This window comes from Antechinus flavipes, chromosome 2 (assembly GCF_016432865.1).
Source record: "Antechinus flavipes isolate AdamAnt ecotype Samford, QLD, Australia chromosome 2, AdamAnt_v2, whole genome shotgun sequence".
NCBI classification, from domain to species: domain Eukaryota; kingdom Metazoa; phylum Chordata; class Mammalia; order Dasyuromorphia; family Dasyuridae; genus Antechinus; species Antechinus flavipes.
This window is the reverse complement of record NC_067399.1, coordinates 470,605,026-470,624,132: the sequence shown is the minus strand read 5'-3', so window position 1 is coordinate 470,624,132 and position 19,107 is coordinate 470,605,026. Positions and strand designations below refer to the sequence as shown.

At 35.8% G+C, this 19,107-nt stretch overlaps 1 protein-coding gene across 1 annotated transcript in view; it reads right to left on the bottom strand.

Moving 5' to 3' along the window:
• RALGPS1 (Ral GEF with PH domain and SH3 binding motif 1) overlaps positions 1–19,107 on the bottom strand; it is a 702,309-nt gene that overhangs the window by 579,591 nt on the left and 103,611 nt on the right. The window contains exons 4-5 of the mRNA XM_051979668.1: positions 15,557–15,664; positions 3,654–3,704 (exon numbers count right to left, since the gene is read on the bottom strand). Coding sequence (XP_051835628.1) covers positions 3,654–3,704; positions 15,557–15,664 — 159 coding nt within the window. The remainder of the gene's footprint in view (positions 1–3,653; positions 3,705–15,556; positions 15,665–19,107) is intronic.

The following is a 19,107-nucleotide window of genomic DNA, read 5'->3' as shown; positions in this document are numbered from 1 at the left end:
AAGAAGATAATTGCTGTATTTAATATAATTTCTCAAAAACATCTGTAATTAATCCTGTCCTCATATTGTTTGGTGTCCCTTTGTCTGAGGCATGAGGGTACAATGGGAACCAGACTTGAGGGACCAAGGCTGGGAACCCAACTTCCAGCCTATCAGAGAATTTTGCTGTCTAACTATGGGCATAAGAACAAGTTATTTCATAACTACACTTTGAATTGCAGAATTACTGTGGACATGAACCATAAAAAGAAATAAATCTTCCCCATAGACATGAGCCTAAGAATAACTGGATGTTGGATATCTTAACTCTGAGAATTAATTCATGGCAGATTGAACTAGATAAGTTCTAGTCCAATTGCTCCTTAAACTTTCAAATCTCAGTTTTCTAATCTGTAAAATAGGATAATAATCCTTTACCTCATGAGATGCCATATAAATGTGTACTTATAATAATTATAAGAATAATAAGAAATTTCTCTTTCAGTCTGAAATGGGCTGCAGGAAACTGCTATGTAAAATGACAGATTTGGAATGAGTGTGATCTTAGAAGTCATTGAATCTAGACGCCTTATTTTATAGACAAAGAAATTAAAGTCCAGATATGTTAAGGTATTTTCCCTGGGTCATACAGGTTGTATGTAGTGAAAATGGAATTTGAACCCAGGTCCTCTCAATTCAGACCCATTGTTCTCTCCACTGTTTCAAGCTCATTCACATGGGAAAATAAATGAATTATCAACTTATGGATGACCAAAACACTTGGTCTGGTATCATGTTAAAATATAAACCTGTTTTTCTAAAGAGGTTGAGTCACCAGTCTATTAAAAAAATTAACCAAAAATGTAGACCCTAAACTCAACAATCATTTGTTTTCAATTCTTGTATATTACATGAAATTACAATCATGGAATCTCAAAGCTAGAAAGGATCTCAGAATCTATCTAGTCCTATCTTTTTGTCAGCCAGAATCCCCATTACATTTACTCTAACATTTGTTTGAGAACCAATTGCTTACTCAGATTTTGCTTAAAGACTTCCAGGGACAGTGAGCTCATTAACTCACCAAGGAGTCCATTCTCTTGTTGGAAACTTAATAATATTAGGAAATGTTTCCCTATAATAAGCCCCAAATCTACTCCTCTGGAACTTCTGGCCATTTTCTTGAGCCAAGAAAAAGAAGCCTAATCCCATTGGAACTATCCATTCCAAAAAAAGTGCTTATTGAATTTAATTTACTTGGGGGAGAGCACAACATATTGGGTAAAAGCATTGGATCAGGAAGGGGGATCTCTATTCAGTACCTATCTCTGCTGCCTAAACATCTTTGTAACCCTGGTTAATCCAATCATATTTTTAAGTCTCAGTTGCCATATTTGTAAAATGAAGGGCCTGAACAAGAAGCTATAGTTCATTCTAGCTCTATTTCTATCAACTTTCCCAAAATCTCCTTTCAGATAGTCAGAAGAAATGGTCATGTCCCTTTCTTAAGACTTCTGCTTTTTCAGGATGAATATTCTATCTACATCCTATATGATCTGCTGTAGTCTTCTCATCCTTGCTGTCCCGTTCTAGATACATTTCAATTTGTTAATATCCTTTCAAAAATATGGGAGGCAAAGCTGAACACAATATTATAAATGTGTTCTAATCAGAGCATAGAATAGCAGGACTAACATTTTTGGACTTTAATGCTTCTCTTAATATGGTATGAGTTCAAAGTAGTTTTTCTATGTCATACATTAACTCACTAAATTTGAGTCTACTCACATCCTCATATCTTTCAAAATACACATGCACACATATGCATACACACATGCACACACACACACACACACACACACACACATATCTAGCCTTAATGCCTTTTCCTTCTATACTTGTGCAATTGATCTAGAACTGTACATGTTTTTCTAGGAATGTTTTTAAGAGACTCAGAAGAAAACGAGTGTTGTCTTTTGGAGAAAGCATTTTATGAAGCATTGAATGAACACATCTAATTGATGTGTATTTGGGAAATTTTGATAATGGGTGGAATCAAAAGTTCCAAAAGTGGAACCAAAGCAAATCCTGATATTCTGAATAAATTATGAGAGAATAGTTTTGTTTTGTTTTTTTAGGGAAATCCCATCATTACAATGATTACTTCTACCAATTAAGAATGAAGAACTATTTTAATAAGTAAAATTATAGGAAAGACTTTCTGGCCAAATATACTTAATTATGGACTCTTCTTGAATGATCTGTAATAGATTCCCAGAAAGCAAATTCCAGATAAGCCTTCTCTTCCCTGTGGAGTTCAGCACATCATTTAGTATCCAATAAGGATGTGGCCTCCCTCAGCCTTTAGCTAATGATCTGGCATTCATGAAGATGTCAAGGAAGACTTTGAGATAATAATGCATCTTCCACCGCTTCCTCTTTTTTTTTCTGACTTTGGAATGGCTTTATTTTTTTCCAGTTTTTTAAATAACTTTTTATTGATAGAACCCATGCCAGGATAATTTTTTATAGCATTATCCCTTGCATTCACTTCTGTTCTGATTTTTCCCCTCACTCCCTCCACCCCTTTCCCCAGATGGCAAGCAGTCCTTTACATGTTGAATAGGTTACAGTATATCCTAGATACAATATATGTGTGCAGAACTGAACAGTTTTCTTGTTGCACAGGGAGAATTGAATTCAGAAGGTATAAATAACCCAGGAAGAAAAACAAAAATGCAAGCAGTTTATATTCATTTCCCAGTGTTCTTTCTTTGGGTGTAGCTGCTTCTGTCCATCTTTGATCAATTAAAGCTCTCTTTATTGAAGAGATCCACTTCCATCACAATACATCCTCAAACAGTATTGTTATTGAAGTATATAATGATCTCCTGGTTCTGCTCATTTCACTTAGCATCAGTTCATGTAAGTCTCGCCAGTCCTCTCTGTATTCATCCTGCTGGTCATTCCTTACAGAACAATAATATTCTATAACATTCATATACCACAATTTACTCAACCATTCTCCAATTGATGGACATCCTTTCATTTTCCAGCTTCTAGCCACTACAAACAGGGCTGCCACAAACATTTTGGCACATACAGTCCCTTTCCTTTCTTTAGTATCTCTTTGGTGTATAAGCATGGCTTCCTCTTTTGATACCTTCTTGCAGCAAAGAGGGATACTGAGGCTTTCACAAAGGCTCAAGTATGGGATCTGAGCAAGACGAAAAGGATTTAAGCCTAGGCTCAGAGACAAATGAATGTTACCACTGTGAAGCCTAGCCCAACCAAGTATAAAAAGGTTCAATAACTAGAAGATGGACTCCTTTTCACACAAAACTGATCAACAAACATTTATGAACAATCTCTGGTACTATGTATCAGTCACTATGCTGGGACAAAGACAAAATGAAATAATTCCTGTTCTCCAGGCACTTACAATTTTGTTGAGAGAGACAACATGTATGTATATATACAGACATCTACAAAATATATAGAGAGCAACTCATAATGGTCATCTATTAACATGTAAAAGGGATGCACACTGATGAAATTATAGCTTTTGGAAGCATGAGGCTTTTAGTCAATAATATTAAGAGCTAATCAAAAACAAAGTTTCCCTATAAAAAACCTCCAAACAGATAGATATCACTATTAGAATGAAGACATACCTCTGGCTGTATAGCTTTGAATACTGGGATATCCATTAGCGTAATCTGGCTCTGTAACAAAAAAAAGAAAGAAAGAAAGAAAGAAAAAAATTGAGGCAGGTTAGCAAACCTTCTGTGTGCCAAGGCATTATCACATTACAAAGACAGCATAGTCTAGGGGACAGAGAGCTGAACTTGGGAGTCAAGAAAATCTGTGTCCAAAGCCTGCCTCTGACACTTTCTTGAATATGACTATGGACAGGTTCCTTAACCTCCATGAGAGTCAGTTTCCTTATCTGTAAAAATAGAAGCAATACCAATGGTACTCATAGAGTTGCTATTAAGTTAAAATGAGTTAATATATGTAAAATACTTTGGCAAACCTTAAAGTGCTTTGTAGATGTTAACTGTTTTGATTATTATAAAGAATAATTTAAATGTCAGGTATTATTAGTATTGTTATTATGATCAAATGCCAAAGAAAAGCTTTATTCAACAATAACATGTTAGTGACACACAGTAGGACACAGCTCTCCGACCTTCCTTCATTTTCCAACCTATGGCTGCCAATATATATCCCTGCTATCAGATACCAAAGAGCATAGAAAATTACATTCTTCAGAGAAATATGAATGCAGGCCAATGCAGTGAGGTATCAGTTTCTCTAGGAGCATGTAGCTATCTAAACACAAAGTTCTTGGAGGAATCAAAGTTCTAATTGGTGCCATACAACATGCTGCTAAGGACAGGGGAAATAATCTATATTTGTGAAAGTTTCAGGGCCAAATGAGAGAGGGAAGGGATGGAAGGAGGAAGAAACAAGATTTCTATATTGAGTCACCTCTGGAAAGGGCCAAAGTGGCATGAGAAGTCCTGACATAGATAGCTCAGGACAATGACAGGCTATAGAATAGAAAGAAATCTGAGGAAACTCATGAGATTAATCTAAAGAAAAGCATTCAATAAGGTCAAAAGCATTTGAAACTGGCTATTGTGGTGGCTTTGTAAAAGTCTGACCTGACATGCAGGCATGAAGACATACTAAGACCCAGAGCCATAATCTTTAAATCTGAGATCCAAATAAGGGAGGTAATAGTTCCCATTTATATAGCACAGATAAATGCTGGATTGTAAGTTAGAAGACATGGAGTTTGGTCATGGCTCCAATGCTTACTAGTTTTCTGATCTCAGGCAAGTACTTTTTCTCATTCTGTTTCCTTATCTATAACAAAAGCATATACTTGCACCATCTATTGATCAAATTAATGAGAGAAAAGATTTTTGTAAACTTTTAAATACCAAAGTTCTTTGTACTTTTTATAGAACTTTGAATGTAGTGATGCCTACAGACTACTCAACATGCTATCACCTATGTAGAAGACACTGGGACCATGGGACCAATTTTCATGAGACTGAAGGATTGATGCACACGTGGACATTCTGTGCTGGTCTAATGGTTGGAGGCAGTCTTTTCCATTGGATATGTAGCCAGAACTATTGGCATCTGTCAAACGCACTGACTAAGTACTTGTAGTGGCTTTTGCTACATTTATATCTGAGAGTAAAGGGCTGCTTTTTGTAGTGGCTAGAAACTGGAAACTGAGTGGATGCCCATTAATTGGAGAATAACTGAATAAATTGCAATATGTGAATGTTATGGAATATTATTGTTCTGTAAGAAATAACCAACAGGATGATTTCAGAGAGGCCTGGAGAGATTTACATGAACTGATGCTAAGTGAAATAAGCAGGACCAGGAGATCATTATACACCGCAACAACAAGACTATATGAAGACCAATTCTGATAGACATGGCTCTCTTCAACAATGAGATGATTCAAACCATTTCCAATTGTTCAGTAATGAAGAGAGAGAACTATGGGAAATGAGTGTGGCTCACAACATAGCATTTTTACCCTTTCTGTTATTGTTTGCTTATATTTTTGTTTTCCTTCTCAGGTTTTTTTTTTCTTTCTAGATACGATTTTTTTATGTGTGCAGCAAGACAACTGTATAAATATGTATTTATTGTATTTAACATATACTTTAACATATTTAACATGTATTGGACTACCTGCCATCTAGGGGAGGGGGTAGGAGGGAGGAGGGGAAAATTTGGAACAGAAGATTTTGCAAGGGTCAATGTTGAAAAATTATCCATGCATATGTTTTGTAAATAAAAAGCTATCATCATAATAATAATAAATAGCTTATAAGAAGCCAAAAATGAGGTCATCTTATTCTTTGGGGGTATTTTCTTCTATTTTCCATATCTATTATCAGGAGAGGAGAATAAATTCTTTGGTTTAACTTGAAGGAAACAAAAATTGTAGTTAATATACCCTAGTTTCTCCTCTCTCTGAACCAGACTTGCTGTATGTGCTCCTCAAGGGTCTTAAGGATAAGCTTCCACTGGCCTGAATCCCAAAGATTCCCTCCTAAAGTTCATTTCTTGCCCCTCTGGAAACTGAAGCTGCACTGACTAGAAAACCTTATGTGGACTCTAGCTTTAACATTCTTGTCATTAGAAACAATGCTGGATCAAAAGATATGACTAGAAATGGTTCCTATTTTTATCTAGTCATCTAGTTATACCCTTTGATCGAGCAGTATTTCTACTGGGTTTATATCACAAAGAGATCTTAAAGGAGGGAAAGGGACCTGTAAGTGCAAGAATGTTTGTAGCAACCCTTTTTGTAGTGGCAAGAAACTGGAAACTGAATGGATGCCCATCAATTGGAGAATGGTTGGGTAAATTATGGTATATAAATGTTATGGAATATTATTGTTCTATAAAAAAAAATCAGCAGGATGATTTTAGAGAGGCCTGGAGAGACTTACATGAATTGATGCTGAGTGAAGTGAGCAGAACCAGGAGATCATTGTACACAGCAATAAGAAGATTATATGATGATTGATTCTGATGGACATGGCTCTTTCCAACAATAAGATGATTCACATCAGTTCCAATAATCTTGTGATAAGAACCATCTACACCCAGAGAGAGAATACTGTGGGAACTGAGTGTGGACCATAACATAGCATTTTCATTCTTTCTGTTATTGTTTGCTTGTGTTTTGTTTTATTTCTCAGGTTCTTTTTTCCTTCTTGAACCATTTTTTCTTGTACAGCACTGTATAAATATTTATACATATAATGGATTTAACATACATTTTTGACATATTTAACATATATTAGATTATCTGCTATCTGGGGGGAGAGGAAAAGAGGGGAAAATGTGGAATACAAGGTTTTGCAAGGGTCAATATTGAAAAATTACCCATGCATATTGTGTAAATAAAAAATTTAATTAAAAAAATAGAGTAAAGGGATGTTTCAGTCATACCATATAGTCAGGAGAGATGGCTTAAGGGTGATCTCTTTCCCCCCATTCCTTAAACCATGTGGGCCTGAAAAACAATCCTAAGCCTTTGATCTTTTTACTTGTACATTTCTGCTCTAGTCCAGCAATCCAGGTAGGAAAAAGGCAGCCAACCCAAGAACTATATCTTGAGGAGAATAAATCCAGACCTCCAATCTAGCAGAAATCATGTCTTCGAATTTGAGCTTGGTAAGGCTAATGTGCTTTCCTCACAATGACCAGATGAAGTTAGTATATAATACAGCATCCCATTTTACAGGTGAGTGAATTGAGATTCAGAGGTAAGACATGACTCACCCAACTTCACCTAAACTAGTAAATAGCACAGTTGGGATTCAGAGCAAGATATTTTGACTCCAAGATCAGCTTTCTTTTCAAGACACACAAATCTCCCTCTGGGAAAAATAAAATAAAATAAAAACAAAACAAGACAAAAAACCACCTGCACTGCTCTTATTAATCTGCCACATCCTATAGCCCCATATTAATAATTATCTGAAATTCTGGAGAATGGTCACTTAATATTTTACATAGTGCTTTAATTACAAATATTATCTGATTCAATTCTCCCACAATACTATGAAGTGTACTTATTTCATAGTAAGAGCAATTATTATCCTCATCTAAAGTGACACAAATAGCAGTGACTTGCCTAACATCATATAGCTAAAATGAGTTGGAGATAGAATTTAAACTCATAGCTTCTCTGACTCCAAGTCCATCATGCTACATCTAACTTCCTGCATTTATATAATGCTTGCCAGAAGCAAGTTCCTGGAAAAATTTACATGAACTGATGCTGAGTGAAGTGAGCAGAACCAAGAGAACAGTGCACAAAGATCAACTGTAATAGACTGCTCTTCTCAGCAATACAGTGATCCAAGATGATTCCAATACGAAAAGATGATCCAAGTCATTATTAATCAGAGAAATGCAAATTAATTCAACTCTGAGATACCACTACACACCTGTCAGACTAGCTAGAATGACAGGGAAAGATAATGCAGAATGTTGGAGGGGATATGGGAAAACAGGGACACTAATATATTGTTGGTAGAATTGTGAATACATCCAACCATTCTGGAGAGCAATTTGGAACTATGCTCAAAAAGTTATCAAACTGTGTGCATACATATTGATCCAACAATGTTACTATTGGGTTTATATCCCAAAGAGATCATAAAAAAGGGAAAGGGATCTGATGTATGTGCACGAATGTTTGTGGCAGCCCTCTTTGTAGCGGCCAGAAACTGGAAACTGAGTAGATATCCATCAATTGGAGAATGGCTGAATAAATTGTGGTATATGAATATTATGGAATATTATTTTTGGTAAGAAATGACCAACAGGACGATTTCAGAAAGGCCTAGAGAGACTTACACGAACTGATGCTGAGTGAAATGAGCAGGGCCAGGAGATCATTATATACTTCAACAACAATACTAGATGATGATCAATTCTGATGGACCTGGCCATCCTCAGCAATGAGATGAACCAAATCAGTTCCAATGGAGTAGTACTGAACTGAACCAACTACACCCAGTGAAAGAACTCTGGGAAATGACTAAGAACCATTACACTGAATTCCTAATTCCTATATTTTTGCCTGCCTGTATTTTGGATTTCCTTTACAGGCTAATTGTACAATATTTCAGAGTCTGATTCTTTTTGTACAGCAAAATAACGGTTTGGTCATATATACTTATTGTGTATCTAATTTATACTTCAATATATTTAATATCTACTGGTCATCCTGCCATCTAGGGCAGGGGGTGAGGGGAAGAAGTAGAAAAATTGGAACAAAAGGTTCGGCAGTTGTCAATGCTGTAAAATTACCCATACATATAACTTGTAAATAAAAAGCTATTAAAAATTTTTTTAAAAAAGATGATTCCAAAAGATTGTAATGAAAAATGCCATCCACATCCAGAGAAAGAACTATGGAATCTAATTGCAAATTGAAACATATGATTTTCACTTTTTTTCACTTTTGTGGTTTTTCTCTTTTATTCTGATTCTTTTTTAACAACATGATTGATGTGGGAATATATTTAATGTGATTGTAGATCTATACCCTATTTCAGATTGCTTGCCATCTTGGAGATGGAATAAAGAAAGAAAAAAATGGAAGTTAAAATCTTATAAGAATAAATGTTGAAAACTGAAAAACAAAATAAAATAATTGTAAAAAGAAAGAAAGAAAGCCAGCTTGTGATTCACTGAGATCTGGACTAGGATTCACAGTCTCTATTATTATCACTGGTCTTTATTATTTTTATAATGTCATAGATATGCATTACAAATTTAACCTCTTTGACTAAAAAAAAATTACAGATTTAAAAAAAAAAAGAAGCACTCAGTTCATAGAATCATATTTTGCCAGAACTGAAAGGGACTTTTATGATCATATAGCTCCACCCCTTTATTTTACAGAGGAAGAAACAGGCTCAGAGAGATGGAGGGACTTGCTTCGAGGTCATACAGCTGATGTGGAGAAACAAATCTGAATCTCCTAACTTCAATGCACTGTTTACCACATCACAACCTGATCATCACATCTGATATAGATTATCATATATGTATATAAGTATTATTATCTCTACTGTTCAGATGTGTAATGATACATTTATATGACATTTCAATATTTACTCAGCACTTTCCTCATAAGAACCCTGAGAAATAAGTAGTACAAGAATTGCTTCCCCCATTTTACAGGTGAAAAAACTAAGTCTCAGAGATTTGAATTCAGCTCTTCCTAAGGTCAAGTTCAATGCTCTTTATTTTTTCCCCAATGCTCTTTCTAAAGCACTATGCCAGTTCTTGCTCTTCAATTCTCCTCCTCTTCCTCCTCCTCCTCCTCTTCCTTCTTCTTCTCCTCTTCCCCCTCTTCCTCCTCCTCCTCCTCCTCCTCCTCCTCCTCCTTCTCTTCTTCTTCTTTTCTGTCTTCTCATTTTTCTTCTCCTTTTTCTTTTTTATCTCTCTCTCTTTCTCTCTCTCAATCTCTTACTCCTTCCTTCACTCACTTCCTCTTCCTCACTCTCTCACTCCCTTCCTCCTCCTCTCTCTCCTTCCCTCCCTTTTCCTTCCATCCTCCCTCTTTCCCTCTCTCTTTCCCCCCTCCCTCCAAATACTTTTCCTCAGTCTCCTCTCAGAGGCCTCAATATGATAAATTATCTGACCCAAGTCCACAGATTGAGTGCTGGAAGAAACTACTATTCATTCCTATCCTTAGAATTCAGACAGGAAATAAAATAGTAAATTGATATTGGATATCACAAAGGAGTCTTTTCCTTATATATTTCTCCTCTCACCACCACAATCTCTCCTTAAAAAAAAAAAGATTAGATAACAAACATCATAGTTATGCAAAAATCATTATGGATTTCTTTTTGGCCTCAACATTTCACAGTGAAGTCAAAAGATATAAAGTGATAGGTTACTGGACAGAAAGGTATGGACTTAATTTTTAAAAATCAATGACTTTGATAAAAGCATAGAAGACATGCTTAGCAATTTGCAGATAGCACAAAATAGGGAGGGATAGCTAATATGTTAAAGTTAGGATCCCAACAATCTCAGAAGTCTAGAAAATGGATTAGATCTAATTAGATGAATTATATCATAAATAATATTAAAGACCTATAGCTGAATTCAGAAAAAATATCAATTGCCAAGTATAGAATGTCAGTATTATACTTTCTCATTCATCTTCTAGATATATCTAGATTGAGTCAGAAGGCTCTATTCAAAGATTGTCAGAGCTACAATATCTGATATCAGCCTCTCATTTTACAGATAGATAACCTAAGACTCAGAGAAGTTAGGTGGCCTGTCCATAATCACCCAGCGAGTCAAGATTCCATTATAAAGCCAGCACACAGGTATATTGCACACAATATATATATATATTGGGAAGAGGCTGAAGCTAGTGGATCTCTTGAGCTTGTAGTTCTAAGCTAAAGAAGGGCTCAAGTGTCTACGTTACATTGAACACCAGAATGGTAAGGAGGACAAACAGAGGAGGATAAAATTTCTGTGCTGATCAGAAGAGGGTTGGGTCCATGAATGGCCCCTGCAACTCCATCTTAATTGAGCTAGGGAAATCCAGCCTCAAAATTTTAACAAAGATTAATTAATGGATAAATAAACTAACCAAAGAATGAATGAACAGATGAAGAAATACAATTAAATGAAGGGTTGGACAGAATTGTTAGCAATTGTATGAGAAGAAGAAAAGAAACTCTGACACAAGCATGAATGCCCCTGGAGTCCTTGAGTAACTAAAGAGAATATTCAGTATCTAAATCCAAGGCCAAGCCTTTGGAGTTAGAATCTACCATTAATGCAGCCTGTCTTCAGGATGGGTACCAGTACAATGTAAAGAGTAATTTTGCTCATCTGGGAGAGAAGAAGGTTGAATATCTGAGATCCATTCTAGATCTAGATCTCAGATTCTATGACAGTCATAGGCTAACTCTGGGGTGTACACATATGTTCTAAATGAAAATATTCACAGAAAGGCCCTAAGCACAAAATAGAATTATGTATGCATGCAAAGGAATGTACTTGCACATAGATACAATTGTCAACAAGCATATGTGCACCAAATAGCCTGAACTGATCTCACAAATCAATGAAATTAGGAATGGGGCTAGAAATATGAGATGACTGCTGAAGTTTCAGTGTGAATTTACACCTTGGAAATTGACAACTACAAATTAGGGCTTAACTTATTTTTGTTTGGTGTCTAAACTTAAGAAAGTAATAGAAAACTACTAAAATGCAGATTAAACTTAAAACCATGTTGTGCATACTCTCCCCTATCCTGGATATCTGGTAAATATTTACCAGCACACTGCTGACTGAGAGCAACCATTTTTAAGTTCTGGTCAACAACAGCACTCTCCTCCCAAGTAAAGCCTGAGGATATAGTGAAGAGATGAACTAGTTCTGGGTTAATAGGCCTGTTAAGGCTAGTATATCTCATGCTGTTAACATCTACATACTTTTTTTTCTATGAGTTTAGAATATCTTTAATGGAATTTTCAACCCTCTACATTTTATGCCATAGAAGTATCCACTGAAAAAAATCCAGGAACCAGAAGGGTAGCACAGTAGAGAACATTTGGGGGAGGGGATCCAATGAAGATAAAACTAGAAGGAATCTAGTTATGAGAATATATTATAGGACACCTGGACGAAGAGGGAAAATAAGAAACAGATCACAAATGTGGCACAAAGGGATGATATGCATCAATGGAAGACATCTGCTAGTGTTTGTCGCCAAATCCCTGACTCATCAAATGATAATTTCATTCTTCAAACGGTTCAGGAAATGATGAAGGGATTGCTATTTTGAATATGATTCTGACCAGTAAAAAGAAAATGGTCACTGAAGTAGAAATAATGAAACCTAATGAGGACATGGACATTTAATCTTAGAGATTAAAAGAGCAGGAAATTAGTCATAGAAAAATATATACCTTAAATCTCTGGAGAGTGGATTGCAAACATTTCCTCTAAAAAAGCAGAGGAAAGGAAATTCTCTGGGATAAAATTCTATAAGGGAGATACCACAAGAATACTGAAAAGCTCCCAAGAAGGAAATTATAATGCAATAAACACAAATGAAAAAGTAAAGGTAGAACTATCTTTAAAAGGATGCACAGGAAACGCAACAACTAATTTAGATTTTTTTTTAAAACATGTGAGAGAGGGAGATGGGTGAAGGGGGGGAGGGGAGAGAAGGAGAGAGAAAAAGAGGAAAAGAGGGAGGGAAAGAGAGGGGGAGGGAAACAGAGACAGAGGGAGGGAGGAAGACAGAGACAGAGGGAGGGAGAGAAGAGACAAAGAGACAGAGAGAGACAGAAAGAGAAAGAGAGACAGAGGGATGGGGGAGAAGAAGGGGGAAAGGGAAAGGGAGAGAGGGAAGGAAGAAGAGAGGGAGGGAGAGAAAGGGAGAGACAGAGAAAAGGGAAGGGAAGGGGAGGACAGGGGAAAAGAAGAGAGAGAAATTGGAAGGAAGAAAATGAGGCTTCTAAATACTAAGAATCATAAAAAGGACTATTTCTAAAAAAAAAAAGTTATGTTCAAGATAAGAGGATGATTAAAAGAGAGAGAGAAATATTACTTGAAGTGGTGGACAAAATGATGCTAATAGATTGTGGAAACAAGGAAAAACTACTCAATTCTTATTTTGCTTCTATTTTTACTACCAAAGAGAATGGTATTTGGACTAAGGATTGTTGAAACTGAAGATAAGATGGTAAGATAGCACTTAGTTGTCATCAATGGATTTCAACACATCAGACCCAGATGAAAAAGCTGGACCATGTGATCGCTGAGGCATCAGAAATTATCTCTGAAAAACTATGGAGAATAGGAGAGATGACATAAACTGGACATAAGACCAGCACCAGGGAAACAGCATCCCAGTTTTCAAAGAGAAAGAAGATTGAGTCTCCTGTGTATAGATTAGTGATCTTAATTTTAATTCTTGTCAAAGTAATCACAGAATAATAAATTTTTAATTTTTATCTCTTTAGTAGTAAAGAGATGATTTACGATCATTTGCAGTAAGAAAAGTAACAGGGATCACTAATACCAATGTGACTCTACCAAGAGAATTATAACTCATAAACTTAGAGTTCAGAATTAACTTAAGAGCTTATCCAATCCAATCTCTTCTTATATATGAGATTAATGAGAACCAAGCAATTTTGTAATTTTTTGTAACTTTGCCATGATCACATAAGTATTAAATGGCCGGGATGGCATTCAAATGCAGATCTCCTTACTCTTAATGCATACTCTCTTCCTGCACTACACTGCCAAATTGATATCATCTCCTTTTTGATGCAGTTGTTAGAGAAGTAGATGGGGGGATGGTGGAAACATCATATACCTATGTTTTAGCCACGCCTTTGATAAAACATTACAATTTGTGGACAAAATTATAGTAATGGTAGGCAGACCCGAATGGGAAAATAAAGTATACTGAAAATTTTAAAACACCATAGAAATGTCTTATACTTATTTGAAATTTGATGAAGAACAAGATACAAAAAGTTATTATTAGAAGAGACAACATCAATTTAGTAATCTCTTGTGGAATAAACTAATGAACTGTCTTTGGCCCTGTGCTAGTTAACAATCTCATCGGTGATTTGGATAAAGACTGCCATCATCATCATCATCATGGTAAGAGTAATAATAGCTAGTACTGATATAACATTTTAAGGTTTTCAAAGTGCTTTATATTTGTACTTTTCAAGTGACATAATACATGAGACTAAGTGGAGCAGCTAATATTTGGATGACAAGTAAGATTATTGCACTGACTTTAATAACATAAACAAAATTTTAAAACTTTATAAAGTTTTATTCTTAAGGTCCAAAAAATAACATGTATGAGATGAGCAAAAAAAAAAAAAAAAAAAAAAACACACAAACAAAATGTCATTTGCAAAATAACTTGATGTTTTAGTGGCCTATAAGCTCAATATGGGTTAAGAGTAGGAGATAACTAAAAATGCAAATACCATCTTGAATTACATTAGGAGAGGTGTAATATGCAGGACTAGCAATGTGATGATACTGATATCCTCTCCCCTTGTCAGGCCACATATTATGTTTGAAGTTCTGAGTTCAGGACTGGTGCAGGACATTGGGAGAAGGACATTTTGGAAAGAGACTGACACTAAGCTGCTAACAAGAGAAAAACTGCCAAGACACTGAAAGGCCTCATGCCATGTGTCACAGGAGGGTCAGTTAAAGGAATTGAGGATGTTCATCCTGGAGAAGTGAAAGCTTAAGAGAAAAAAGGAGATGAATATTATCTTCAGGTATTTTAAGGATTTCCACATATGATTAGACTTGTTCTGTTTGGCCCCAGAGGGCTAAACTAGGCACAGTGGGTGAAGTCCCAGAGAGGTACATGTGAGCTCAATGTAAAATAAAAACTTCTTTTTAATTAGATCAGTTTGGAAGTGTAATGAGTAGACTTCCTTTAGATGCCTGGGATGTTATTGAGGGGATTCCTGTTCACATAAAGTTGGATTAGATGCCCTCTTGGTTCCATTCCAGTTCTGAAATCCCATGATTTTTTATGATACTTATTGGTACCTTCCTTTCAGAAAAGAGGTAACACCACAGGTTTTTTAAAATTATAACTTTTTAAAATGTAACAGCTAATTAATGCTGTTGAGGAACTGGGTATAGTAACTCTCTAACATAAAAAAGCATAAATGTGGGAGCTCAGAGAGTACTGGGCTTAAAAACTAGGCCACCCAGAATTAAATACCAGTTCTAAGATATTTAAATGCATACATAAGCTCTTAAGGTTTTCTCCTATGTAAGATGGGAACAGTAACATCAGTGCTATCTACCTCACATGACAGTTGTGAGAAAAGTATTTTGTAATCCTTAAAGCACTACAGAAATGTAAGTTGTTCCTAAAATAATATAACATCACCTAATGATCTTTCCCATATCTATTCCCCAAATATCACACATCCCCTAGGATGAGTTCCATTCTACTTACAGCAAACTCCTCAGGAGTTACTTTCAATACATCAAAGACAACAGCATCATAGCTCTTACTGGCGTAGTCACAGCTCCGTCCTTCCAAAGAGTCTGAGCTACTGCTGCCCTGCAAGAAGGGAAAGAAACATGACTTAAGTTTCTTGGTGCGGAAGGTACCCTCAAATCAGCAACTTCTTAACTCTCATGGGCTGGAGTCACCAAGAGAGACATTGTAGTTGTTGTTAAGAGTAGAAAGAACATCTGATTCAAATGCCAAAGACCTGGATTTGAATTCTAGCTTTGTCCCTTCCTGATTACGTAATTTTGAGGGAGTCATTTTATCTTTCTGGGTCTTGATTTAAAATGATGTGGTTGGACTGGATACTCTAAAGTCTCTTCCAAAGGCCTTACATGTACAAAAATGTTTGTGGCGGCTCTTTTTGTAGTGGCAAGAAACTGGAAACTGGAAACCCATCAGATGGAGAATGATTGGGTAAATTGTGGCATATTAATGTTATAGAATATTATTGTTCTATAAGAAACGACCAGCAGGATGAAGTCTCTGGAGAGACTTACATCGACTGATGCTAAGTGAAATGAGAAGAACCAGGAAATCATTATATACGGCAACAAGATTATATGATGATCAATTCTCATGGACGTGGCTCTTTCCAACAATGAGATGATTGATGCCAATTCCAATGATCTTGTGATGAAGAGAGCCATCTACACCCAGAGAGAGGATATGGGGACTGAGTGTAAATCACAAAATAGTAATTTCATTCTTTTGTTGTTGTTGTTGCTAAATTTTATTTTCTTTCTCATTTTTTTTCCCTTTTTGATTTGATTTTTCTTATGCAGCAAGATAATTATATAAATATGTATGCCTATATTGGCTTTAACATTTTTACCATGTTTAACATATACTGGATTATGTCATGTAGAGGAAGGGGTGGAGGGAAGAGGGGGAAAATTGGAACACAAGGGTTTGCAAAGGTTAATGTTGAAAAATTGTCCATACATATGTTTTGAAAATAAAAACCTTTAATAAAAAAGATGAAGAAAGTCCCTTCCAGTTCTGATATCTCATATTCTCAGATCCCTTCCCATTCTAATATTCTGTAGTTCTGCTCTAATATTTTATGTTCCAAAATCCCTTCCAGCTCTGACATGATATTCTGACATTCACAAGAATTAGAGGATTTGAGAACTTATCATCCAGTCCAACATTCTCATTTCACAAATGAAAAAAAATGAAGGCTTAATGAAGGCTTGCCTAAGGTCAAAGAGGTTGCAAAAAGTAGTGCCAAGATTTTCAATTCAGGTTCACCGAGTCCACATCCCGTACATTTTCATGTGGCATACTTCTATGGCTTAAAGTCCTTTTCAGTTCTGACATTTTATGATTCTGTGACCCAGCTGATACAATTGACTTGCTGCTATTCTTTAAAAGGGGGGAAACTGGTTGGAGACCTTGGGAAAGGATTAGTAACTTTATATCTGTCAAAATATGGCCTGACAAATCTTTTTTTGTGTATGTTGTATTTAAACTTGAATTCAGTCTGGAAAATGTTACACAAAACACAAGGCAAGTTACTGTTAGAAATACCATTTATGTGGAGAGCAAAAGCTCTCTCTTGAAATTAAAAGCCTATTTATTGGCAAAAGGAGGTGCAGCACATTGGTTAGAGAGCCTCGAGTGAAAGCTATCTTTATTAGATAGCTTAGATTAATAGGAGTACTGTGAATACCACATTTTAAAAAAGATTCCAATAAACAGAGTTTCATCTAAAATATTGGGTTGAAATCTCAAATGTTGTCTGCCCAGAACCCACAGTTGTGGGGATCTTGGGGCATTACTCATACCATCCTTGGGAGGAGTCTTTTTCTATCTCTCCTCCCCCAAAGGGAAGGCTCCAATTAATAAATGGTTTTATTCCTTCTAACTCAGAGGGTGGCTTTGGTGAGGTTTCCGTTAACCTCACCAGTCTGGATTGGGACTTAGGGAATTTTCTTGTATTTATTCCTTCTTGTTTCACTTTTTCCAAAATGGCAGGTTTTAGGGAAAAGCGCACAGGCTTACTAGAGACTACAGTGTATTCAAGCTAGCAAAGAAACCCAATAGTCAACAACTGAGAAATGTGAGGTTAGAGATGTGGACAGCAGCTGAAGTCAGTGAAATTCAATAGCCTTATAATATATATATATAAAAAAAGAATGCCTACTACTAAGACAGCAAAGTCTTCAGTGACTAGGGCACTAGGACAACTAATTTTCCCCCCATCAATGAGGAAGAGAGTGATTTGTGCTGAGGTTCCTTCTATATTCTATATTCTAATATTCTATAGTCCAAGACTCCTCTTTCTAACACTGTTCCTCTTTCATTTCTAACATTCTTTGTTCCCTATTCTAATATTTTATGTGCTAATGTCTCATGCTACTCAGAAAATCTATGATAATTGTACTATTCATTTTATTTCTGTGTTCTAACATTTTATACTCTAAGATCCTTCTCACTTCTGTCTATTTCAAGAGCCAATGTTCTATGTTATAAGATCCATTCTAGCACTAGCCCTGTGAACTATGAATTTCCCCTCCAATCTGTAATTCTTGACAAAGTTTCAAGCATTAGCCTTATAGACAGTTTTTGTGATTAGTGAATTTTTCAAGCAGATTAATCTTTTAATGTTCCTAGAAGTCCTCTCATGCTTTCCCTAGTCATTTGTATTTCCTTCAAACCTCACATATCCTTTCTCACTCTAACTGCTACCGTGGAACAGATTGGCAAACCCCTAAATTCTATATCTTGGTAAATATTTTCACTTAGTGTCTAAATTATCTGAACAATAGACCCAAATTATGGAAATGGCTTTTCAATGTGATGTATGAAACACAGTATGAGTCAGTTACAAAGGTTGCTAGATCTTGATTTTAGCCCCAAGTTCTTTCGATAACTAGCTTGTGTCACCTAGGAAAATCAAATAATCTCACTGGGGCTCACTTGGTTGTATTCAGTTATTTGTAAAATCTCAGAAAACTCCAAAATTTTATTCTTGGAACCACACTTTCAAAATGAAGAGCTCTCAGAAGTCAGCTAGGAGCTCAGGGGATAGAGTACTGGAGAGCTACTTTCTAGCTATGTGATCCTGGACAAATAATTTAACCTATCTCAGCCTCAGTTTCCTCATCAGTGAAATGGGATTGATAAAAGTATCAAATTATATGTTTGTGTGAGGTTCAAATGAAATAATATTTGTAAAGTATTTTATAAACCTTAAAGTATACATAAATACCAGTCATTGTTCATATTGTTGTTATTCATTATTTTTAGAAATCAATGGTTAGCTCTATATCTGAAAAGAGAATACTGTCTACACTATTCCCTCAATCCATTTACAAGAAACTCACTATACTATATATATTTAAAGTTTGTTTGCCTCTCATCTTACCCCAAATGGTACAGAAAAGGTAAAACATACCCAAGATATGGTTTTAACCCTGGCTTTTATACTTACCAACTGAGCTATTTTAGAAAAGTCCCTTAATCTCTTAATTTCATTTCCCTATTCT